This window comes from Sarcophilus harrisii, chromosome 2 (assembly GCF_902635505.1).
Source record: "Sarcophilus harrisii chromosome 2, mSarHar1.11, whole genome shotgun sequence".
NCBI classification, from domain to species: Eukaryota; Metazoa; Chordata; class Mammalia; order Dasyuromorphia; family Dasyuridae; genus Sarcophilus; species Sarcophilus harrisii.
In genome coordinates, this window is record NC_045427.1 from 374,677,695 (window position 1) to 374,704,521 (window position 26,827).

At 39.6% G+C, this 26,827-nt stretch overlaps 1 protein-coding gene across 1 annotated transcript; it reads right to left on the reverse strand.

Moving 5' to 3' along the window:
- Window positions 1-3,426: 3,426 nt before the first annotated feature.
- PCDH12 (protocadherin 12) lies at window positions 3,427-18,337 on the reverse strand. The gene is made up of 4 exons (XM_003756689.3): window positions 15,105-18,337; window positions 12,466-12,563; window positions 10,900-11,051; window positions 3,427-5,180 (listed from the first exon to the last, which is right to left on the reverse strand). Exons 1-4 carry the CDS (start codon window positions 17,970-17,972, stop codon window positions 4,741-4,743), a joined length of 3,558 nt encoding a protein of 1,185 aa, XP_003756737.1. The 5' UTR covers window positions 17,973-18,337; the 3' UTR covers window positions 3,427-4,740.
- Between the last annotated feature and the right edge of the window lie 8,490 nt (window positions 18,338-26,827).

Here is a 26,827-nt window from a genome sequence, read left to right on the forward strand (position 1 = left end):
AGAAAGAGCAGAGGAAGGGCTCATCTACAGAGGCATGCTGCTAATGGAATTAAGTAATTGAGCTGCCTGGAAAATTTTAGGACAATGATAAAATTTAAGATTTGTTATTTCTTGGTTCTCTATATCTTGAAGGGTCAGGGGAGGGGGCAGCTAAATCTGTCATTTTGTTAAGCTAGGGAAGATACACAGAGGAAACTCCTGCTAATGGAAATTAGTACATGATCTGCAAGTTTGTAGTTTTACAAAGTTTGCCCATGGTCACATAGCCAATATGTGTCAGGGGAAGAATTTGAACCCAGGTCTTTTCACCACCCAGATTAGCTTTCTGTATTTTACTACATATAATGCCTCTTTAGCTACACACACACAATTTTCTTGTTCAACACAATCAAAAACTTTTTTAAGTTCCTACATGTATCAAACGTACTAAGCACTGAGGATACTAAAAGACAAAAAAGACAGTTCTTGCCTTCAAGGAGCTTACAACCTAATGATGAGGTTTAGATTTTGGGGTTCCCTTTTGTCAGGGAACCAAATGATGAGATCTAGATTTTGGAACCAAAATGAGATTAAAGTTCCTGGTGGTCGGAGTTAAGGTCTAATGGCAGGTTCGAGGCTCAGGGAACCAAATGGAGAGGTTTGGTTCCCCTGTACCCCCTTGGGATTCAGCACAAGGGTAGAGAGTTTTGGGGACTTCCTTCTGGTGGCACAAAAGTTCTCTAAAGGAATTTACAGACCTGAAAACCTAAATTGATAAAAGGATTATTATAGGGATTGGAAGTAAGGTTATAAATCCTGATAGAAAAGCATGAAGTCTGGTTAGGGAAACAGGTGAGGGTAAAGACAGTATGACACTGGAAAAGAATATTATTCAGTGGGCAGAGGCCTCCTTGGCATAGCATGGCATAGCCTAGCATGGCATGTCAGGTCCTCTGCAAAGAAATGAGTTTTTAATTACTGTTTTTATAAGGAAGTCTTTGGCTGCATTCCAAGGCCTGCACCCCCCTCCTAATGAAGCTGGTGGATGGAGTTAAATTGAATAGAAGATCTTTAATTGAATAGGGTTGGAATTCTTTAGCTCAGGACTCAACCAGCCCCACCTGAAAAAAAACCACTTTATCTGATTACGTGGGGTGGTTTCTCACTGAGGCAGAGTTGAAGATTTTCTCCTTCAAGGAGCTTTAAGTGTGTGCTTTACCTCATGGCTCATTCCCAAAGTCAGAGAAAGAGTTTTGGGGCTCCCTTCATCACTAATAGAAGAGACAACATGCAAACAAATATATACAAAGCAAATATAGCCTATATATAGAATAAATAAAAAATTGGCAGAGAGAAGGCACTAAAATTAAGAGAGGTTGGGGAAAATTTCCTGTAGAAAGTGGGATTTTAGGACTTAAAGGAAACCAGAGATGTTAGTCAAAGCAGAGAAAAAACAGTATTCTCCGCATGAGAAATACCCAGAGAAAATGCCCAAAGGCGAAAGAAGTGTATTGTATGGAAACGGTCAGGTGGCAGATGTCATTGGATCCAAAAGTACAGTTGGAGAGACCAGAAAGGTAAGAGTGGGACTTGTTATGAAGAGCTTTGAATGCCAAACAGAGTATTTTTATTTGATACTGGAAGCATTGTAATGCTGGAGAAACTGAGGCAAGATAGAGATTAGAGAGTATATAATATTTTATTTGAAAGGGAGAGATTTACTGGGACCAAATGGATCCATGTTTTGGTCCCAGGGCTGAATGAGACTATCATCTCCAAGAATCCAGCAAACAATGTGAGTTCTCAATGACATATATACACATGGCTCAGACTCAGGGGTAGACTGAGGCAGGGACGGAGTCAGAGCGCTGAGAGTGGGAATGGGACTCTGACAGGATGGGGTGAGCCACCAGAAATGGGGATGACATAATGGGAGGAGGCACCCTGGAGATGGGGAGAGGCATCTTGATAAGACAGTATCTGATATTCTAATAGCTTGGGATGGGGAGAGGCATTCTGGTATCCTAAAATATAAGATCTTTTATCCTTATCAAATATTCTGATTAAGAGGGAGGGGAGGTTTTGCAGGATTGAGCAGAACAATTATAAACTGAGGCAGAACAACTAGGGAAACCGAGGGCAGGAGTCAGGGTAATTAGGGAAACTGATTCAGGATAATAAAAGAGAATTATGGCACAACAGCATTAGAAAGCCACTGGAGTTTATTAAGGGCATGGCATGAAAGGGGCTTGTGCTTTAGTGACTGAATGGGAGATGAATTGGAATGAAGAGAGGCTTGAGACAGGCAGACCCACCATCAGGCCATTCATTGCAATCCAGATGTGATTTCATGAAGGCCTGCCCTGGCCGGGAATGGCAGTGCCAGAGGAGCGAAGGGGGCCTATTGAAGAGATGAAGCAAAAGTGAAATGGGTAGGCCTTGACAAGAGCTTGGACATCGAGGGGGAGAGAATGAGAAAGCCAGAGTGATTTCTGGTTGCAAGCCTGAGGAACTGGGAGGACAGCGGGGTAGGAAGATTTGAGGGCATAAAGTTAAGATGTGTACTGAATATCACTTCAAGATATCTGAAAGGCATTTGGAAATGAAATTGAAAGTGAACGAGGTGAGGTAAGATCTTTCAAGACAGTTGTGAAAATCGAGTAAGGCTTCATTTATTTCAAAGTTTGAGTAGACCTGAAGGACTTTAAGCATTAAGTCAAGGGCATACTTAAGACCCTTCCCTGCTATCCTCCTAAGGGCATACTTAAGTCCCCTTCTTGTTATCCTCCCTATTTCAGTCAAATATGGGCAACTATGTACTTATTGGTCAAGTTCAATTTCTTGGGTAGTTCCCTCGGTTAGAATGTAAGATTCTCAGCCAATAAGGATGAGGGTCAGTGGTAGGAGGGGGTATTTTCGATAGGGATAAAAAGTGTTGACTCTGTCCCCTACATTTCCTCCTCCCTTCAATTGTCTGCTCAATGGGTGGGATGCCTGATTTTTATGAGATCGTATAATAAACTTTGCTTTGCTTCTAGAGATCTCTCCAGCTTTTTTTAATTAAATTCTGTCTGAACCACACAAAAGTCAGTAGAGTTTGAGCCAAGATAGGTAGATTTGAGAATTATTAGTGTAGAGATGGTAATTAAATTCATGGAACCTGAAGAGATCACCAAGTGACGAAGTACAGAGGGAGGAGAAAAGAGAGTCCAGAGAAGGATGGAATCCCGAGGTATACCTATGGTTAAAAGGCGCGATCTGGAAAATTATCCAGCCAAGGAGACAGAAGATGGGCCAGACAAGGCCACTGGAAGGAAAACCAGGAACGAAGGATGGCTCAAAAACCAGGAGAGAAGAGAATTTCAAGGAGGGCAGAGTGATCAACCCTGTCAATGGCCTGCAGAGAGGTCAAGGAGAATGAGCATAGAAAAGAGACAAAGGTTGGGTTTTTCAAAGAAAGCTTTATTAAGTAACTATTTACTTTGACAGAGTTCCTCCTGTCAATAGGGATTTCATGGTATTCTCTAAAGAGACTGAAGTGGGTTAGATTTTGGAATATTGGACAAAGATTAAAAGCCAACGGATGAGAAAAAATGACTTACTCAAGCACCCAAATATTGTGAGCCATGAAAAAAAGGTATCCTCAGAGGTTATTTCTTTGCCTAATCCTAGACCTCTTGGTGTAGCCCCTTCCAACATCCAACAATCCAAATTTAGCTCATCTTCAACATATTAAATCTCAGCCTCAGCTTCTGATAAGGTAGTTCACAGACCCATTAAACCAAGTTGCTTTGGAAATATTTTATTTTTAAGAGGTCTCCAGAGTGAAGTTTAGGCAAGTTCACTGCTGGCAACAGCCCAAATTATTGGCTATTTCTCATCTCCTGAAGTGAGAAGAATTTAATCTCAGGTGTCTTTTATATATAGACATCAGTATTGCCCTTTAAAATGCCACATCAAGGAGGACCAACAGGCTTGAAAAAGCAGAAGGCATCTCTATAGAAAGGATTTTTGGTGGCAACTGATTGCAGTGTCAGGCTAAGGTGAATGCATAATGTAAGCATGTACACACACTTTGGAGGGAAGTCATAGGAGTTTCCTCCTTTATTTCCCCAGACCAATTTGGATCAAACTGGCCAAAGATTTTTTGGAGGGGAAGGGCAGAGTGAACAGTTATTCTTTTCCCATTTTTTTATGTTTGAGGGGCAGTAACAACCAGAAATTTAAGAACCTCCAGAATTCAGGGTTCTATGCAAGGATGGCTTAGTTTGTATCAGATGAGGGGCAACTCAGGTAGTGTTTTTCATGAGAATGTCCATTTATACACACATTTGCTTTCGATATTTCTTACACATTTCTACTTCTAGGGACTGTTTCTTTAGCTTCTGTTTGTATTTTGCCAGCAAATACCCAAGCTCTGTTTCAGTCCAGCAACCATTCTGCAGCCAAGTCCTTGAGAAGTTGAGCCCTTTAAGGAAGTCTTTGTTGGTCTCCTTGCTAACACTGCTACAGTTCTGGTGATGAGCCAGGTGTGTTCCTTGGAGCAGCAGCTTTTGGATGTAGAGCCAGCCAGGAGTTTTGTGTCCAGCTCAGGTCAGGTTCCTTCATGGTGAGGTTAGAGATGACTCAGGACTCAGACTCATCACCCAGCACCAAACCTGACAAGCCTTAAGATGCGGACTGAACACACAAAACGCCAATATTCCTCCAGACTGGGAGGGTGGCTTAGGTGCCTCCATCCTGAAAGCCCCTTTTCCTTGCTCACAGGTCCCTGCAGCTATTGCTGCTGCCAGTCCTGATCTTGGCTCCTTTCTTTTCGTTTGTACCTACGGCTTCAGCGCCCAGGGCCCCACTTCCAGCAAGGTCCAACCCCAGAGTCTTGCCACAGGCTGAGAGGCGCTGCAGCACTTCAGAAGCAGCCACAGGGGCGTTGCTGTTTTGGGACAACAGCATCTCAAACAAAGAGCTCATTTCTGAGAGAAAGGTGCTGGCCAGTTGGGTCCCCATTGACTTCATCTCAGAACCAGCAGATTTACCAAACGTCTGGAAGGTTCTCGGCTCCTCCATGGCAACGTCTCTACCCTGGCCAGGGGTCGGGGAGTCTGGGGAGAAAATATTGTCTCTGTAGTTGGCCTGAAGAGGCAGGGACAACCTTGCCATCCAAGCTGGATCGGGTACATTCAGCCGATCGAGGGCCAGACCTGCGAGTTAGAGAGAAACAATAAGCATGCAATTGAGACAGCAAAGTGCCAAGCAGAATGGGGGAGGTATAGGTCAGGAAAGGGGTATATTGAACAGTACAAAGCAAAGAAAGGAAGTGACTGGAGAGAATAAGAGAAAGAAAGGAAGGAAAAGAGCCCAGACAGGTAAAGTGTTGGGGGAGGAAAAGTCAATGGAGAGCAGATCTATGGGAAAGAGACGAGTCAAGACCAGAGGAGTTAAGAATGTGAAACCTAGGAGTCAGTAAAATAATGTGATTTAGTTTCAGGTTTGTTTATCTCTTGCCTCTTCTTGTCACCTTCTAGCACCCCTGTGCAACCAATTCTCTTTTACCCCCTTACAGGAAACTTTTCTGTGCTCTGGGTACCGGAAGGTTGCTTAGAACTGGCTTGATTATACAGACTGAAGCAGGCTATTTTTCACTTTCTTTCATTCTTTTTCTTTTATTAGAGTCTTCTTGTGCAAAATGACTAATATGGAAATGTTGTATATAATTGCACATGTATACTATATCTGATTGCTTACTGTCTGAGGGAGGAAGAGGAAGAGATAGAAATTGGAACTCAAAACTTAAAAAAAAAAGTTTAAAAAAAGTATTTTAACATATACTTGGAGAAAATGGTGTGTGTGTGTGTGTGTGTAATATATAAAGAACTGCCCTCATTATCAGCTTTGATTTGGCTATTAATGACCAGTCAGGCTATGGTCTCATTAGCCCTTTTCTTCTCCTCTGTGAAGGTTCCCATGTGATGACAAACTAGACCATATTTTGCCTCAATTCTTACCTATCCTTTAATTACTGAAGGGGCATTGTCCCAGACAAACTGAGACCTGAGAAAGACCTTAGTTTAAAAAGGCTAAGGTCTCCCACTGCATCTGGGGCCATCGCCAATTGTTCTGACCTATGTCTTGCCCCTGGATTCCAGTGACTCTGGAGGCAAGAATGAGGCTGATGACTTTGCACAGCTCTGTCTCACTTAAATCCAATTCACTTGCAAGTGAAGACATCACCCTCTGGATGTCATTAATCATCTTTGAAAATTAAGGACCACCAACAACAATTAAGGTCCCCTTCCTTCTCTCTAACCTACATCACAAGAGGCCTTGCTTCCATCTCTCCCAACCCTTGGCAGTGTCCTTAATCCCTATCTGTTTTCCAGCCCAAGTGATTTTCTCCTTCTGAATAAAGGCTTTTTATTTGCTTTAAAATCATTCAAAGACCAAAAATGAAACAGTCCCTATTCTCACAGAATTAATATTCTATCAAGAAAAATAACATGTATACATATAAGTAAATGTAAAACACATAAAAAGTAAATAGAAGGTAATTTCAGTATGCAGAGGTTCTAGCTGCTAGAGGAATCAGGAAAGGCCTCATGGAGGAAATGGCATTTGAATTGAAGGTAGAGATTTTAAGAGAGCGAAATGAGGTGGGAGGGATAGAGATGAGTGATGGAATGTCTAGAATGAGGATCAAGAAGTAGGCAAGTACAAGCATCAATGTTGAAAAATTACCCATGCATATGTTTTGTAAATAAAAAGTTTTAATAAAAAAATTTTAAAAAGAAGTAAGCATGTTTGGTTAGTGGACAAAGTATATAAAGGAGAGTAAGGTACAATAATAGATCCTGAAAAGGTTAAATGGAGCCCTGACAGTGAAGGAATTGGAAGAATTTGTATTTTATCTTATAGACAATAGGAAGCTACTGAAGCTTTCCAGATAGAAGGAGTGTTATAAGACCTTTGCTTTAGATAAGTTACTTTAGCAGGTTATGTAGAAGGGAGATTGGAGAGGGGAGAGAAATGAGGTAAGAAGACTAACTAGGAGATATTGATCATGAGTTTTATAAGAGTTCCTTTATCATTCTTATTTATAACAAAACATAACTTTGGTTTGAGGTTTTGTTCAAGCATGTGTTGTTTCCTCAGTGGAATATCCCAGCAAGTGTAGTTTCTACTGTTAAATTTAGCACCTCTAAACCAAAACACTAGAGTTTCATTATTTCCCTTGAGATTCTTGACCTTTGATTAATTCCTACAATGAATTTCCTGAATTTCCTTCTTCTATAAAGTAATCTTATGGTAATTTGATAGGCACTGAATTAGTAAATTAACTGTAATTTTAATTATATTGGCTCAAAGTACTTGTGAGCATTTAAGACTGCTCCAATTATTTAGCCCTGTTTATTTCTATAAATGGTGTTTTATAGTTGTATTCATATCACATACTAAGGTTTTATTGGCTGAAAACTTCCACAAATTTCTTCCTTGTTTTCTACGCTGCTCTGGCTAATGCCTCAGTAGTAGACTAGGCCCTTGGCCTGTTAAAGGAAGTGTTCCCTAGAAATCTGAGGACAATTCCCTCTTATTATAGAAACTGGTGCTAAATGGAAATGTGCTATACATGGGCAAAGTGTCTGTTCAGGGGCAATGATAAATAAAAGAATATCCACTATGACTGAGTAGTACTATGGGAATAATACCAGATCTGGAGTCAGAGGATATATGTTTGAATCCTGACACTCCTTGTATGACCTCATTCAAGTTACTTAAACTCTCTGAGCTATAAATTTCTTAACTATAAAATAAAATGGTTGGGACTAGATAATTTTTGACATCTCTTTCAACTCTAGAGATAGGATCCTAAGACACCATTTCCTCTATATAAACACCCTCTAATGTACCAAGAATACTTCTACAGTACCTGTCTTCTTCCCTTAAAGGACTTTGGAAATACTTATGGTGGAGAAATAGAAAGCTAGTTTCTTCCCAGACCAAGATGAGTTATGAGACTGATTGTTAGTATTTGTGTTGGAAGATTGGTACCCAATACACGAAATGTTACATATGGTTTCCTGAACTGTTGTAGTGCTTAGAGGGTGCTTGAGACCAGAAAGGGCCATCTCCTTTTCTCTTCTCCAGTTTAACTGGAGTGAACAAAAATCTTTCTTATAAAAATATGGAAAGATTAGAGAGAGTAAGATTCAGAATGTCAGTGTCCATATGAGAAAACTGAAAATGTTGTATTTGGAAAAATCCCATTCAAACCTCGGCAGTTTAGCCCCCAAATTCAGCAATTTCACCATCAATGGAAGTCCTAATAACTCATCCTCCTCCTAGATCTAGATCTTCTGCCTAGACTTAGAGCTGAGAGGTGAGATTGTCTCTGTTATAAAAAAAAAAAAAAAGTACCTGTTTACCAGTAGGCCTATCTACAAAGTGACAATGTCAGGTACTTCTCTTCTGAGCTAAATATAGGTACTGTCTATCTGCAGCTGATGCTGGGCTCTGCTTAGGAGAACTCAGAACTAAGATTTGTATCACACTCTGTAGAGCTAAACAATGTCATTTGGGGCTGCTGGTTGAACAAAAGTCTAATAGGAGGAAAGGAATAAAAGGAAAAATATATAGAGAGAGAGAGAAAGGAAAATGATAGGATGAAGAATTGTACCGAGTAATTATCTGTTTGACTTTTAATCTGAGAGTTACAGCATAAATATAATCTTAGAGTCATAAACTACTTGAATTTCACTAGTACTCCATTACTTTTTTTTTGTTGTTGTTGATTTGAGGACACTTACGGGTTGAAAGTCAGGAGGTAGATGGGCAATATCCCTTCCCAGTAGATTTCTTTCTGCTTTTTAGACTTTCCTCCTCACCCACCTTTAGCATCAATCACACTGACTGCATGACTTCCAAAACTAGCCACAAGGAATGGTGGCCAGATCAGACAAGAGGGAAAAGCACAAGCCAGAATAGTGAGACATCCTTAGACTTTAGCTCAGCTTTCTGCAGAGAAAGAACTTATACTGACCAGATGTTTTCTAAAATACACAAAGCTTGCTCAAAATTGTTGCTGTACTCCATGAGACTACTTACTATTATCATAGTATCATAGCTCTAGAACTGGAAAGGACCTTTGTGGTCAACTAGTCTATTTAGCTTTCTCATTTTCATGAATCAGGAAATTAAGGCCAAAATGACTTGGTCTAGTGCATTAATATTAAGTGGCAGAACCAGAATTCAAACTAACTTTCTCTCATTCCAGGATCAGTGTTCTTTCTATTGTATCATGCTGCAATTTGCTAACAGCTCATAATTTTTTAAAAATTCAATTCAACAAATATTTATTAAGTGCCTATTATGTGCCAGGCACTGTGCTAAGTAAGTACTAGGGATACAAAAAAAGACAGTCTTTGCTATCATGGACAGATAGCTGGCACAGTAGATAAAGGGCTGGATCTGAAATCAGAAAGCCCTGACTCAAATCCAGCCTCAGACATTAACTAGCTATGTGATCTTGGGTAAGTCACTTAACTTTATTTGCCTCACTTTCTTCATCTGTAAAATGAGCTAGAAAAGGAAATGGCAAACCATTCCAGTATAGCCAAGAAAATCCCAAATAGGCTCCTACACAATGGAACAAGTTTTCATTGAGTTTATAATCTGATGGGGAAGATGACATGCAAACCAAAATAAGCAAATCATGCTATATATAAGATAAATAGAAATTAATTAACAAAGAGAAGTCACCAGAATTAAAAGGGTTTGAGGAAAGCTTCCTGTAGGAGGTGAGATTTAAAGGTAAAAAGCACCAAAATAACCATAAAAGATTAAGGCAGCATAAACATTAACTTCAGACTTTTAAAAACATAAACTTCAGACTTTTGTTGTGAATAAGTCACTGCCAACTCTGATAAACCGAGTCATTAATCCCAGTGTGACCTTAGAATAAGAATACAAGTAGCAAAGAACATTCTCCATTAGACTATAAACTCCTTAAGGTCAGGCACTATCTTTCACCTCTTTTTGTATCACCATCACTCAGCAAAATACCAGACACATAGTAGATGATTAATAAATATTGATTGATTGATTGATTCTCTGCCAACACTATAACCCCTCTTTATTCTCTCTTCCACCACTATGTCCTGACCATCTTGGTGAAAGAAAGAAAGCTGAAAAGGCCTTGGTCATTGGGCTCTGGATGTCTGAAGTTTTATAGAAGAAACTAATAAACAAGTCCCTAACTAATAACAGTTGCTGCATAGGTACATAAATTTATTTTTTTATTATTTATTATAGCTTTTAATTTACAAGTTATATGCATGGGTAATTTTATAGCATTGACAACTGCCAAACCTTTTGTTCCAATTTTTCCCCTCTTTCCCCCCACCCCCTCCCCCAGATGGCAGGTTGACCAATACATGTTAAATATGTTAAAGTATAAATTAAATACAATATTAGTATACATGTCCAAACAGTTATTTTGCTGTTCAAAAAGAATCAGACTTTGAAATAGTGTACATAAATTTCTTAAAGAATACCACTGGCTAATGTTTCTCTCAGAGAAAAGAACAATTAGCAAATTCAGGAATTGTAGTTATTGTTGAGGTAAATTTGTGAAATTCAAATATACTTGTGAAAAGCAAAGAACAAATTAATCTATTTACTGATGCTTTTGGTTTCCAATCAAAGTACAACTTAATTTAAACTTGCTTAAATAAATAATTGCCTTGCTTAAAGTTTAAAAGGAAAAACAATGATTTTGCTAATTGTTCTCCCCAACTGTGGCCATAATAGTCTTTCACAAAATAAGTGCTCAGTAAATATTTGTTGAATTTGAGTTCTGAAAAAAGATCATAATGGATTGGAATTAATCAAGAGTCAAATGAGGTTAGTGTTGATTTTTTTTTTTACCTGTTTGTGGATCAAATAAGCTCTCTAATTCTTCCTCCAAGAGCTGTTTCATTGAGAGGTCCAACTCATTGTCCAAATTCCCATCCTCAGCTTCATGTTCTCCATGGTCACCCTCCTTGGCATTTTGCCAATCTGTCTCCAATCCTGCATTTCTACAAAGGAAACCAAATCACCACAGGAAGTGATGGATTTCCTAGAGTTCTATCTTTCTTTTTCTCATTGTAGAATTCAATTTAACAGATATTTAAATGTCTACTCTCTATGCAAGACTCCCTTTTGGTTCTTTTTACAGTACATTCTCTTCATGGTTTCAGAACCTCCTCTAGGCCAGAAGAGCAAATTCAGAATAGCTACAACTTTGGTTTCTTATTTAGAAACTATATCCAAGTCTATCTGATATACTGCTGTGTTCTATAGTCTCATCACTATGATCCAGCTCAAAAATTTTCAATGGATCCTATTGTTGACTAAATAAATTCCAAGTGCCTTAGAATGATGTTCTAGGCCCTCCACAGTCTGCCCCCACACTACCTTTCTAGCTTTACCTCCCACTAGTCTTCAGAATATAACATATGTTCTAGTCATTCTGTATGACTCACTAGTCTCTATGATGCCATATATTTTCCTACCATGCTTTTCCTTCTACCTGAAAGGACTTCGTATCAGAAATATACTTATTCTACCTATAACCCATTTTATCATTTAAAAATTCTGTACAAAGTCTAATTCAATGTTGCCTCCTCTAAGAACCCCTTTCTGATCCCTCTAGTATATATGCTCCCATAGGACTTTGCTTGTACTGTCTTATAGCTCTTATATAGATATAGTTATATTATGTTTATCTATACTCATATCTCTTCCTGTTAGGTTCTGTTTCTTGAGGAGAGCTATGATATCTTGTCCATCTTTGCATATCATGCCTTTAAGATCAATAAGTGCTTGAATTGACTTGAATTGAATTTCCACTTCTTCTTCTCAATCACATATATTCTCCAAGAGAAACTTAAGATCATTTCCTAGGGCTGCTTTCATGTGAAAGAACTGATGCCCAGGAGTAGGACCATTTTCAGAAGAGGCTAAATTAGTTTGCTAATGAGTTGTGAGTCCTCAGAAATAGTGAGGCCCCCTCAAGGGGACAACACCCACACTTAACACTGACTATTATTCCTACTCTTTGAGTTAATTGTAGGTGACAAAACAAGAAGAGAATAAATTTATTAATACAAAACAAAACATATCCTGTGTGCAAAAGGAGCCCAAACACCTCTATAATCAGCAGACAAATTAGAACATCAGAAATGAAATCATTTCCTTCACAGCTCTAGGACCTAAATATAGTGGCAAAAGCACAGCACAGCCTGGGGCCGAGGGATGGCAGGGGATGGGGGAACCAGGCCTGGAATTCTGACCCAGAAGAGCAAAGACTGAAGCTAAAGGACTATTGGAAATCACTGACCTGGGAAAAATGAGGCTAGGAGTTGGGAGGGTGGCTGGGGGAACGAAAGACGGGCCCAGGGTTTTTCAAGACACTTCTTTGAGTAGAGCTGAAGGTTACGTGTTGCTTACCTGACATTACCGGGCTTGGCTGAGTATTTGTTTCCTCTGTGGTTTGGTTTGGGTTGAAATTGGCCCTGGTGCAGCAAGGACAGCAGCTGGGATATTTGCTGTAAGACAGGAAAAATCTGTTGACTCTACACAATTCCTACCAAACACACTTCCTTGCCGGATGTTTCCTTCAATACTGTGCTTTCTTTTTATAGTGTTTCCTCCAGCTTCAGATGTTTGTGTGATTAGGACAGGGGGACAATGCAGAAGTGACAGAGACCTAGGCAGGCAGATTCCCCAAGCTCCCTTACTTTACCCAAGCTAAAGGAGAAAGGAGCTGAGAAAGCATCTTATCCTGCCTTTTCTTTATCCATCTTTCACACATACACAGCCCCTTGCAAGATGACCAGAAGTAATCACCCTCACAAATTAGGAAAATGGAGGTGGGATGTTTGATGAAGGAAAGATATTTCTTGAAAACAAACCTTTGAAAAATTTCAATCAGGCAATAGTAAATTGCCACACGAGGTTCCTTTGCAAATGTTTTTTAGTTCATAGATGTCTTAAAAACAGATGAGGGAGTTCAGATAGGCTAAGTGTCATACACACATGTATACTGATGTTTTTTTTGTTTGTTTATTTTTTTAATTTTAATAGCCTTTTATTTACAGGTTATATGTATGGGTAACTTTACAGCATTGACAACTGCTAAACCTCTTGTTCCCATTTTTCCTCTCCTTCCCTCACCCCCTCCCCCAGATGGCAGGATGACCAGTAGATGTTAAATATATTAAAGTATAAATTAGATACACAATAAGTATAACATGTATACTGATGTAACAAAATAATAAAGCAACAGCATTACAAAAAAAGGGGGGGGGGGAGTAAAAGAAAACAAGCCTGATATTATTTTGGCAAAAATGAGTTGTTTGTTTTCAGCAACATTAAAGCATCTATCTGATCAAAAGAAACATGAGGTCATGGTGCAGATTGGGCCCCAGGACACCTGGGATTCCCCCCTCATCTCTGTCATCCCCTTGTTATTTGATGTTAGGCAAAGGATATAATAACTTCCCTCAGCTTTTGGGTTGGGTTCTGCATCTGTAAAATAGCACTCTTGATTCTTGCCTTATCTCCCTCACTGGGATAAAGATAAATAAGCTATATTTTTAAAAAAAATCCTATACAGATGCAAAAAAAGTTTCCCCAATGTTTATTATCAGCCTTAAGGGAGATTCTCTAGGATGTCTGATTGTCTTTCCTCTGAACTCGCCTCCTTGGGCCCAAAGGAAGAGAGGTTTGAGAATTCCCAATGTCAAATGTGATTTGGAAGTCAAACAACTTGAAAGGGGAAAAGAGAAGCCTGTAGGCTGGGATTTGACTGTGACTGTGAGGTTTTTAAAGAAGCACGGGTCAGTAGGTCAGTGTCCCATTTCCTGGAGCACACCCGACCCCAGCCCCAAAGAGCCAGGCTTATTCATCAGCTGCAGCTGGAGAAAAAAGCTGTCTATTCTAAAAGTGCTATCTGCAGCAAGCCATTTCCTCCCCTTGTCTTATCTACTTGTATGACAGATAAGAAAACAGCAGAATGACAAGCCATTACATAGTAAAAGGTCTCTTTAATGCCTCCTCCCTTCTTCCCAGCCTCCTCATTAAGTAACATTCCCAAGACAAAGTCTGCCCTTGTCTTTGAGTGGCTCTGGAGGGCCATTTTTATGTCTGGGGCCCATGTTAAAACTTCCCAAAAGGGAGACTGGCTATTTGCCTGGTTGTCTGTGAGTCTGAGTTTTTGGCAAGTTCTTGGGGGAAGGTTGAGGAAATAACTCTGTCCTTGGAGGCCAGGAAGTTTGCCTGGTCTACTTGGCACCACAGGAATATATCTGATCCATTTTGTGAATGTAATGTGGTGTAGAGGAAAAAGCCTTGGATTAGGAAATCCCAGATTTGCTATTGACTAGCTGAATGACATCGGGTGACTGTCTTCCCCCGCTGAGCATCACTCTGGGTAACTTAAATGATGGCAAGTTTATCTGCCCCATTTAATTCCCAAGAGAGTTGTGAGGATCAAATTAAATCTGAATGGGATTGGGAATTATGTGCCATGAACATGATTTAGTATCTTAAGTTTACAGTCTAATCCTTTCACTTTACAAATGAGGAAACTGAGGGCCAGAAAGGTTAATAAATAACTTGCTAAAAATCATGAAAGGAGAAGAGCCAAGAACCCAGGTTTTTGACTCTGAATCTAGAAGTCTTTCCAGACTTCCTTCCAGACAGAATTCCTACCTGAATTCTATTTTTCTGGCTCCTACTTCCTCCCTGGCCTCATCAAAAAACAAAACAAAAACAAGCCCTCAGTTTCAAGTTTATATGATTCATCTTCTTTTCCTAGTTTTTAAAATTTCTTTTAATTTCATAATTGTTTGGAAATAATTACAATTTAAATCACCAGATCAATTTTAGGGCTCTAATATCTAAAATACAACCCTATCCATATTGGGCCAAGCCACATATCCAGCTTGCACCATTTGAATTGGAAAGCAGTTTTACTAAAGAGAATCCTTAAGACACCAAGACAACTGAGACAGAATCTATAACCATACCCTTTTACATGTAATAAATCTGTTTTTCCTCTAAGAGGGTGCTTGTGTTGACAATACCTGAACTGGAGGGGAGTCGATGGTGAGCTCTTCCATGGGGTTGCGTTCTGTGAAGGCAGCCACAGACAGCCGAACCAGGCTGCGCAGGATCTGGTGGGGGTGATGTTCCTCATCTGGGTCAGCTTTGGTGTTCAGATTTCGTTGCCTCCTAAGAGTTGTAGAGGAGGCAGGAAGGGCTGGCCCAGGCAGATCACTCCTCTGCTCTTGGGATGGCTTCATTTGGGGACTCCCCATATTTTTCGAGGCCTTTGGATGAGGTTGGCATGTTGTTGGCTGGGGGTCTGGAAGACACAGATTTTCTCGAGAGGCATTTCTCTGCCTGGGATGGTGGAAAAGGAGATTATAAGTGTCTTGTAGTACCTCTCTGTCCTCAGGGGAAGTTCCCTGGTTCCTCTGGTTCCGAAGTGTCCTGTACAATGTTGGGGTTAGATATGGAGCCTGCAGGGGAGAATCCCAGTCTGTTTCTGGAACCTTTTCCTTTCCTGAATCCTTATGGGGCAGCCCAGCCTCACCAAGCTCTTCTACCTGGCCCCTGAGCACGGGCACTAGGTGAATATCAGTTTTCTGGATTTGTTTCTGGGGTCTCTTGGGCTGGTGTCGGTAGGTTGACTCTGCTTCTCTGCAGTTATAAGCTCTGTTATCTTTCCGATCAGTTCTACAGATGGACACAATTAGGACAAGAATCAACAAGAAGATAGCCAGCAACACAGCCAAGCAAATCACTGTCACTGCTGAGATGCTCAGGGGGCTAGATCCCTGCGCCAGGTTCTTCAGGTGATCAAGGCTGTTGGTGAAAGTGACTCTCACCAGAGCTCTGGTCTCCAAGGGGGGGCTCCCTTGGTCAGTGACAACCACCATCAGTTCCCATTCACTGCCAATGAGGCTGCTGGCGTTGGTGACATTGATGTATAACTGCCCTAAGTGAGGGTCAAGGAAGAAGAGGTGAGCGTCATTTCCACCCTGGATGGCATAGAGAAGATTCCCATTGTCCCCAGAATCTGCATCAATGGCTACAATGGTCATTAAGAGAAACAGCTGTGACCTAGAGGCTCCCAAAGGTCCTGTGCCAGAGCTGGCAGCTCTAAAAGGGTCAGGGGTCTCAGAAGAAACTATTAAGTGACCAGTGGAAGAGTTCACAAACACAGAAATAGAGGCTGCTCCACCATGAAGGGCAGGCTGCACCACTATGGGAGGACTGTCATTAGTATCAAGGAGACAGACCCTCACAGAGGCGTTAGAAACAAGCTGAGGCTGACCTTTGTCTTCTGCTATTACCAGGAATTGGAAACTGGTCATTTGCTCATAGTCCAGGGTAGTTGCTGCTGAGATCTCCCCAGTGTCAGAGTCTATAGCTACCAGATGGGAAAAGGGAGACTCCTGAATGTGGTAAGTGACTTTTCCATTGAGGTCCAAGTCAGCATCATGAGCCTTAACAGTGATGAGATGGGAAGAAGGCAGATTATTCTCCCAAATGGAGAGGTTGTACTTGCTCAGCTCAAACACGGGGGCATTGTCATTGATGTCACTGATCTGAATGGTGATCTCTTTCTTGGCTGATAAAGGTTGCTTCCCGTGGTCTTGGGCTAATAATGTCAAGTTGTATTCAGGCCACCTCTCCCTATCCAGAAGGGCACTGGTCAAGAGCATATAAGTGTTCCCATTGGTTCTTTTCAGTTGAAAATGTCCCTGTCCTTGGCTGAGTGAGCAGTGAACCAGGCCATTGTCCCCAGAATCCAGGTCACTCGCTATCACCAGGGCGATGAAGCTGTCCTTGGGAAGAGCTTCCGATACCGCAGATGGTTGAGAGGCCCATGTAATATGGATGCTCGGGGAGTTGTCGTTGACGTCTAGAATCTTGATGAGGACTTTGCAGTGAGCTGGAATGGGGTTGGGGCCCAAGTCCCTGGCCTGCACATCTATCTCATAAGCAGGGGTTTTTTCATAGTCCAAGGGCTGACGCAGAATGATCTGGCCTGTCTTGGCATTGATACTGAAGGTGTCTTGCACATTTGGTGGCACGTGTTTACTGAGGGAAAACTCAACCTCCCCATTTGGTCCTTCGTCCGGGTCAGTAGCCGTGAGATTTATGAGAAGGGTCCCAGGGAGGGTGTCTTCCCCCACTTCTAAAGCCAAGGAGCTCTCTGCAAACATAGGACTGTTGTCGTTGGAATCCAAAACACTGACCCTAACTAAGCTGGTGCCTGACTTGGGGGGCTCTCCGTTGTCAAAGGCTGTTAATATCAAGTCAAAGGATGCGTGCAGCTCCCGATCCAACTCCTTAACCACCACAAGCTCTGCATGTTTACTTTCATCAGGCCCCAGGATCACCTCCAGAGCAAAGTGTTCACTGGGAGAAAGTGAATAGGAATACAAAGTATTAGGGCCAGTGTCAAGATCCCAGGCTCTGTCCAGGGGAATCCTGGTCCGAAGAGAGGCACTTTCAGAGATCTCCAGCTCCTGCTCTGCTTTGGGGAAACGGGGGTGGTGATCATTGATGTCCAGCACCTGGATCTCCACATGGATCAAAGCTAAGTCCGCAGTGGCCAGCACATCAAAGGATATCAGACAAGGATCTTTCTGTTTGCAAAGCTGTTCTCTGTCTAGCCTCCTCCCAGTGCTGAGTAAACCATCTTTATAGTCAACCTGAATGGGAAGCACCTGAAGTGGCTGCAAAATCTGGAAAGCCCCTTCCTGCCTGCTTCTCTCCTCCCAGCCCAGTTCTTTAGACAGTTTTCCTATTACTGTTCCATACGGCACTTCTTCTGAAATTTGGTATTTTACAGTGAGAGTAGCTATCTCCTGACTATCTGATGAAAGAAAAAAGATCCAGTACAAACCAAAGAACTGAAGTTGTAAAAAGAATGCCATGCTTACCACCCTCTCAGATGGGATTTGGAAGGGGATAGCGGCCCTTAGAGGCTGGAAAAGTCCTCAGGTGTTTCCTGGAGGGTGTGTTTGGTCTTGTCCTCTTGCCACCAAACTTGCTGGCATGATCGGGTCCCATATTCAGATATTGAAAGAAATAGCAAGATTTCCAGGCAAGTCCATCTTCATTTGAAGAGAGCTGTGAATCCCAAGTTTGGAGGGAACCAAAGAAGGCTTCACTTTTGTACTTGTGAAAGGATGGGGAAAGTCCAGCTCAAAAAGGGAATTTACCAAGTGAAGTAGGATGTAGGGGATTCAGACTCCAAACAGTTGCAAGAGCAAGGAAACAGAGAGGCTGCTTTTTCCTATGGAAACCCCACCTACAGGAAAGGGAGGCCTGTGAGTTGAAATGTCAGTTAGAGAAATAGCATTTCCCATGAAGGCTGAGCCTGAGAATCCAGCATCAGCTCCGGAGATCCTCCAACGGGAAGGTGCTGTCCACATGGCCCAATGACTGCTCTGCTACTGCCAGAAGTCAATCCCTTTCCCTAGAGAGAAGGGCTACATGGAGCTATCCTTTCCTAGTCCACGCAGTTTTCTCTCCAGCTGTTCCCATCTGCATGTCACTGAGCTCATAGCTGCTCTTCCTGCCATCCTCAAAGAAACACACTCTCACCTATTCCCCACTGTAGCACAATGAACCCTTGCTTTATAAAACCTACTGACATGATTCTATGTCATGGCACTAACTACTACACTCTTTATTTGACTCCTTTCTTCCTTTATTACCCTTCACTTAACTCCTAATCACATAGTTTCATTGTTCATCCCATCTGTTTTTTATTCTCGTCTGGAAGATTTCCTCATCTTTTCTCATGCTATTTTATCCAACCTCTTTTCTCCCTCCTTCCCTTCCTCAATGTCTGTCTCTTTAATCTTATGTATGATCAATTCTTTCATTCATCTCTAGTCCCCACCAGCAACAATTCCCACAAATATTTTTCATTGCCTTTTGTGTAGTACACCTACTCTTGACTTCCTCCCACCCTTGAAGGAAGGGAAGGAAGGGAATAAGCATTTATATGTCACCCAAGTGCCAGGTACTATACTAAGATCTGAGAGGGCAGGTGCTATTATTATCATCCCCATTTTTGACAGTTGAGGAAACAAGTTAAATTATTTACCCAGAGTCACACAGCCAATGAATGTCTGAAGCTTGATTTGAACTCAGATTCTTGACTTCAGTCCTAGAATTCTATCTACTGTATCATTAGCTACCTCTAAGCAAGTTAGAAGGTTGTGTTGAGGGGTAGTTTGGATGGAAGGTAAAGAGTATGTATAACTTTGCACTGTTCCTTTGAGATAAGCTTATTTTTCATGACTTTCCTCAAACTGGGATTTCAAGTGTCCTGGCGGTTTGACTAACATGTTAATAAACCTCTAAATTTCCTGGATTCCATGTATCATATACACTTAGTAAAGATGATCTTGCTCCTTTTTTCCTTTTGCTTTGCTTTCTTGCCTTAGGGTAAGCCCATTTTTCTTTTCTTCCTCCAACCAAGAAACCACAGATAGATGCCCATGCTACCTCCCTATCCATTTTTGGCACAATGATTATACATCTTGGATTAAAAAAAAAAAAAAAAAGTCCTGATTCTAAGAAAAGACAATATATATTTGTGAGTCTTTTCAAAAGGAAGATGTTATGTCATACCATGTGTTCCAATTCTTGGTTTCAGAAATATGAATCACTTTAATTGAAAGAAACAAGAAAAGACTGCCTGCCATGTATTCCTGGTTCCATGGAGCTGGAGAGCAGATAGTGCTGAGTATTCACTGCCATCTGCTGACCACAAGCTTTTATGACACTCCCACAATGTTGCCCAATTGCCATCTGGTGGCCAAAGGCTTACAGGACTGGAGATAAAGCTGAGTTCCAGAAATATTTCAAGTAAAGCCAGAATTGTTTTTAACAATCAATGAGTCTTCCCAGGGAACTGCTTTGAAGAAAATAGTATTCATTTGTATATAGAAGTTCCAGTATGCTTATTTTTTAATCAACCTAATTACTTTATAATCATATGCTTTTATATGAGTAGTTTATCACTACATACTTATTATCTAGAGATATTATTTACTCTTGCTGGTGTCAGTGGGAAAAATATATCTTACTTTCTTACAAATTTTCCTCATATAATGAATAATGTATCAAATCTCAAATACAAGCTGCGTCATATATTATTTTCTTTCATTTTAACTTTATAAAGTATAGAAGAGATAGCATGCTAGTTTTACAGCCTGTATTTCTACTCAGACCTTTTACACATCTCATTAAATTTGTTATTTGATACATATGTGTTGTTTTTTCATTATTCTATACTAAAAACATATCTTACTTCCTTACAAATTTTCCTCATATAATGAAAAATATATTAAACTTCAAACACAAGATGGTCATATATCATTTTCTCTTATTTTAACTTTATAAACTATGGAAGAGATACATATGTTAGATTTACGTTATTCTACACTTCATATTTTTGGTAGCTCTTCTGTTTATAGATTGTGATGAAGCATTTGGATATATATGCAGGTAATTTCACCTGTCAAAATGGAAAAATAAAATTTAAATATTTTGAATTTGCTTAACATATAATCTAAGTCAGGCAGGCAATAACCACTTATTAAACACCTACTATGTGCCAGGTGCCAGGCTAAGTGTTGGGGATTCAAAGAAAGACAAACTTTTGCTTTCAAGAAACTCACTATCTGTTGGAATCTTTACAAAGAGAGAACTCTTATTATTTTTAAAGAAAAAAAGAATACCACAACTGTCTAATGGGGAAGACAACATGCAAACAACTACAGACAATCCTCAACTTTCTTAGGGTTCCTAGAAAATCATGAAAAAGTAAAAGAAAAAAAATCAAATGTTAATACACTGAATCTATGGGAAATAGGGGGTTAGGTTCCTGTGACCATCAAAAACTAAAATTTTTACTACAGATTGCTAAAAATAAACTTTCTACATATAATTCTTTATAACAAAACATTCTGATAATATGGGTGTTTCTTGGCAATGATAGTAAAATGCTTTGTCATGACTTTCTAGCCCATTTTTCAGATGAGGAAACTGAGGCAAACAGAGTTAAATGACTTGCCTAAAGTCACAGAACTAGTAAGTATCTAAGGCTAGATTTGAATTCAGAAAGATGAATCTTCCTTAGTTTAAACAACCTGACACTCTATACATGGTGTCATGCAGCTACCTTCACCATAAATATTGTACAGCAAACAAAATTCTCAAAACTAAAACGTTTTTTTAATCTGAATTTTATCTGCCACTGTGTCAGATGGAAGGATGACGGCATTGTATTGTATATTACAATGCTATGATCCTCTCTATCGTGGCCACTCTGGAAATCCAAAGGGGAAATTGCTAGGACTTTAGTAGCTACTGTGGGAAGAAGCTGAGACTGGTGAGGTCTAGACATCACTCCTAACATTCTGTCCTTCATGGCCATCGTGAAGGACCCACCAACTTGAAATAATCTATCAGCGATATCTTTTTCATGCTCTGTTTGAGATCCTTAAGGATCTCAGAATATGGAAACATAGCCACTGATCTGTACAAGTTACCAACAGGAAAGTGAAAATGAAGTTAATTAAAAAAACAGAAATGCCTTAAGTTGGGAAAGTTAAACCAAGTATTGACTGTTTGTACAAACAAGTTACATACTGGATAATCAATAGAAGGAAGGCACTAAAATTAAGGGTGATCAAGAAAGACTTTTTTTATTATTGAAGTTTTTTATTTTCAAAACATATGCAAGGATAATTTTTCAACATTGACCCTTGAAAAATTGTGTTCCCATTTTCCCCCCTTCCCCTTATCCTCTTCCCTAGATGGCATGTAATCCAATATATGTTAAACATGATAAAAATATATTAAATCCAATATAGGCATATATATTTATACAATTATCTTGCTGCACAAGAAAAATCAGATCAAAAAGAAAAAAAAATGAGAAAGAAAAAAAAATTCAGGCAAACAATAACAAAAGAAGTAAAAATGTTATGATCCACACTCAGTCTCCACAGTCCTCCCTCTGGATGCACATGGCTTTCTTCATCACAAGATCATTGGAACTGGTCTGAATCATCTCATTGTTGAAAAGAGTCATGTCCATCAAAATGGATCATTGTATATAATCTTGCTGTTGCCATGTATAATGATCTCCTGTACATGATTATGCTTGCCCTTTGGGACAAAAAGTAACCTGGACCCTCAGAAGAGTCCAGAGATACCTCCACTCTAGAAATATTCCTCCCTCTTCTGAGCATGCTTAAATTTCTTGCCCTTTTCTGGAAAATTCAATGCCTCATACTCATACAATAAGTACTTTCTCCAGGCCTGCTTATGTCAGCAGAGGTAGGAGGTCAATCAGCTGAATTTAGATGAGATCTGCTCCCTTCCTTCCTCCTCCCCATCCCCCAATATTTATAACCTTTTCTGTCAAAATGGAGTTGTTTTTGAGTGATTCTGTTGTTGGAGGAAAGAGGGCTTCAGTTATCTCCCATATTAATTTAGAAATGAAAAAAGAGATATATTTGATGAAGCTAGTTCAAAAACCAGTTTTATTCATCATTTCCTACCACCACCACCCCCAATTTCCTCTGTTTACTGTAGAGAAGGAATATCACATCTGAGGCATTTTCCCTGATTGTATCCTTTTCTTGTCCCTGTCCTCTGTGTTACCCTCCCTGAGGTATCTCATTTTACGGCTTTGTTTTCTCTTGTGTAATAAAACTCTTGTGCTACACATCACTTGCTTACTTTTTGGTTCCTTTTTTTTTTTTTGCAAAACTTCCTTTAAGTCTCTGAGGCAATGAAGGTTTCTCTGCTTCAAACCAAGCAAAGAGAGAGAACTCTGGGCAAGATCCTAGATCTTCAATGTTGCCTGTTTTTAATGGACAAGTCAATTTTGCATCCTGTTTTAACTGAGACCATTAGGTTTTAGGTTCAGTTGTGACTGAGTTGAAAACAGTTAATATCCAAGAATTTGGAAAGCAATGAAGTGTGGATAGAAAATGAACATTCCTGCAAAAGAATCTTAGCAGGAAGGTTTCTATCATTCTCTCTGTCTTGTCTCTTATGAATCTAAAGGGCATCTGAGGATGAGAGGTGGGAAATACTCATCAATAATGGAAAAATTATAATCAAGAGAGAAAGGGGATGGTTGCTTTCACTAGTTCTTGATATACAACTTTAGGACCAATAATAATTCATCCTTGGGTGGAGAGATTTAGTTATTCCCTTTAATTTCCATTATCAAGATCTTTGTATACTTTTTCAGTACTCTCAACAATTTCCCCCCTAGATCCAGATGCTTCAAATGGGCCCTATAATGACACTAAAGGAATGTTTTAGACATAAAAATGGTCTGAAGTTTCTTCTCTAGAAGCTACACTTGGGAAACTTCTCTTGAAATGATCTAATGATTCCCTGTATTCATGTATCATCCCAAAACTGGTCTCTGGTTTTGGGGTTCAACATGAAGGGAGAATTCCTATACCTTCTAAGATTTCATTTCTTAGTGTTGGATTATTTGGATGTTGTCTGTCTTTCTCAAGGAGGATTCAAAATGACATCACTATATTAGAGTCCAGTTATACTGTGTCCAACCGTGGCTGATCAGAACAATATGAGCTCAGAATGCTGTGCCACAGGTTAGGCACAAATAATCCTTATAAACAGTTGGGGTGGATTTACTAACTTTGTGCAACTCACATTTCTTCTGAGCTAATTCAATTCTGCTTTGCTCATAGAATACAGCATCTTCTCTGATGAGTGCACACTATGCTTGATGGTCCTATATCAACGTCTCCCATTCATGGAATCAATTCTAAACTTAAGAGAACCTGAGAGTATTTTATTGCTTTTTCTGACCACCACCTGAGCACTCACCTCTGTGAGTTCCCGATAAAATAGTATTCTTGTCAATCTACACCTGGAAGAAAGTCATCTACGATTTCAGAATGGGGAGAGGAACAATCGATATGATATTTGCTGCTTGACAACTCCAGGAGAAATGCCAGGAGTAAAACCAAGGTCTGGACACAATATTTGTAGATCTTACCAGATCTTTGATACTAGTAGTCATGAGGGCTTATGGAAAATTATGTCAAAATTTGGTTGTCTAGAAAAGTTGTACATCAATTTCATGATGACATGCTTGCCCAGGTTCTGAACAATGGACAATTTTCTCATTCTTTCTCCATCACCAATGGAGTGAAACAAACATTTCTCAATGTACCGTTTCTAGAGTTCAAAGAAGACTTATGAGTGTATATACACACATACATCAGTATGCATCTATGTGTATATATATATATGTGTGTGTGTGTGTGTGTGTGTGTGTGTGTGTGTATACATCATACACTAATTAGCTCAAAAGGTATGCATGAAAAAGCTTGTCCCTACCCTTCAAGGAGCTTACACAATAACAGATTTTTAATTTTTTGGAGACTGTGATGTTCTATAACTCAAAGTCCTTCATAAATACCAGAAGAATGTTGGTATTGTAAAGATGGACATTGACTTTAGGGAATAGTTGAGATCATTTTACAGTAATCTGATGTGATCTCAGCATTGTCATCTCCTCCTCCTCCTCTTTTTTTAAATGTCCTTTTTTAAAGCTTTTTTTTTTTTATGAAGACTTAGTTTAATATCCTCAAACTCCATGTGTGCCACAGTAAACAGCAAAAAATCATTCACATTCCTTTAGTATTTTGAGATTTTAAAAAGTGCTTTCCACTCAACATCTCTATATAGTCATAGATGAAGAAATTGATATTCTGAGTGCTTAAATGACTTGAACAGTCTCAAGAACCATACATTTGAATGCTACTAACCTAATAATTCAAAAGGTAGAATTGGAAACTTGTATCTTAGATGTGCAACTGTCACAATCTCAGTCAAGGAACAAGTCATGAAAAGGCAGCATTGCACACTAGGAAGCATATTGCCCTTAGAATCAGAACACTTGAAATCTCATAACTCTTGAGGTTATCAGATTCTGGCTTGACTCAAACACTTTCCTAAATTCAGTTGAACCATAAAAACGTCCTTAACCATACTCTTAGAAACAATTTAAAATTTAAGTAAGTGATACATTGTTGGTGGAATTGTGAATACATCCAGCCATTCTGGAGAGCAATTTGGAACTATGCCCCAAAAGTTATCAAACTGTGCATACCCTTTGATCCAGCAGTGTTACTACTGGGCTTATATCCCAAAGAGATACTAAAAAAGGGAAAGGGACCTGTATGTGCCAAAATGTTTGTGGCAGCCCTTTTTGTAGTGGCCAGAAGCTGGAAAATGAATGGATGCCCATCAGATGGAGAATGGTTGAGTAAATTGTGGTATATGAATGTTATGGAATATTATTGTTCTGTAAGAAATGACCAGCAGGACGAATACAGAGAAGATTGGCGAGATTTACATGAAATGATGCTGAGCGAAATGAGCAGAACCAGGAAATCATTATATTACCTCAACAGTGATACTGTATGAGGATGTATTCTGATGGAAGTGGATTTCTTCAACAAAGACAAGATCTAACTTAGTTTCAGTTGATCAAGGATGGACAGAAGCAGCTACACCCAAAGAAAGAACACTAGGAAATGAATGTAAACTGCTTGCATTTTTGTTCTTCTTTCCAGGTTATTTATACCTTCTAAATCCAATTCTCCCTGAGCAACAAGAAAACTGTTCAGTTCTGCACACATATATTGTATCCAAGATATACTGTAACCTATTTAACATGTATAGGACTGCTTGCCATCTTTGGGGAGAGGGTGCCTCCACCCAGAGGGGAAAAATCAGAACAGAAGTGAGTGCAAGGGATAATGTTGTAAAAAATTACCCTGGCATAGGTTCTGTCAATAAAAAGTTATTTAATTAAAATTAAAAAAATCAAGAAAGAAAAAATAAAATCTAAGTAAGAACATGGTATATCTTTTTTATTTACAAAGCATATGCATGGGTAATTTTTTTCAACATTGACCCTTGCAAAACCTTCTGTTTCAAATTTTCCCCTCCTTCCCTCTACCCCCTCCCCTAGATGGCAGGTAGTCCAATACATGTTAAATATGTTAGATTATATATTAAATCCAATATGTGTATACATATTTATACAGTTATCTTGCCGCACAAGAAAAATCAGCTCTAGAAAGAAAAAAAAAAAAAAAAAAAACCTGAGAAGGAAAACAAAAATGCAAGCAAACAATAACAGAAAAAGTGAAAATGCTATGTTGTGGTCTACACTCAGTTCCTACAGTCCTCTTTCTGGGTGTAGATGGCTCTCTTCATTACTGGACAATTGGAACTGGTTTGAATCAACTCATTGTTGAAGAGGGCCACGTCCATCAGAATTGATCATCTTATAGTCTTGTTGTTGCAGTGTATAGTGATCTCCTGGTTCTGCTCATTTCATTCAGCATCAGTTCATGTAAGTCTCTCCAGGCCTCTCTAAAATCATCCTGTTGATCATTTCTTACAGAACAATAATATTCCATAACATTCATAAACCATTATTTATTCAGCCATTCTCCAATTGATGGACATCCATTCAGTTTCCAGTTTCTAGCCACTAAGAAAAGGGTTGCCACAAACATTTTTGCACAGAACATAGTCACTTTCAATGCTTATCAATACTAACCAACCCCCCTGACAAAAAAAATTCCAACTTCTGGGGATATCATCTTCAATTATCTTCATTTACTAGCTGTGACATCACATGATGTCACAATTAAACCTGTGACTGTGCCTGTCTTAGATAAATCCTTATAGGTTA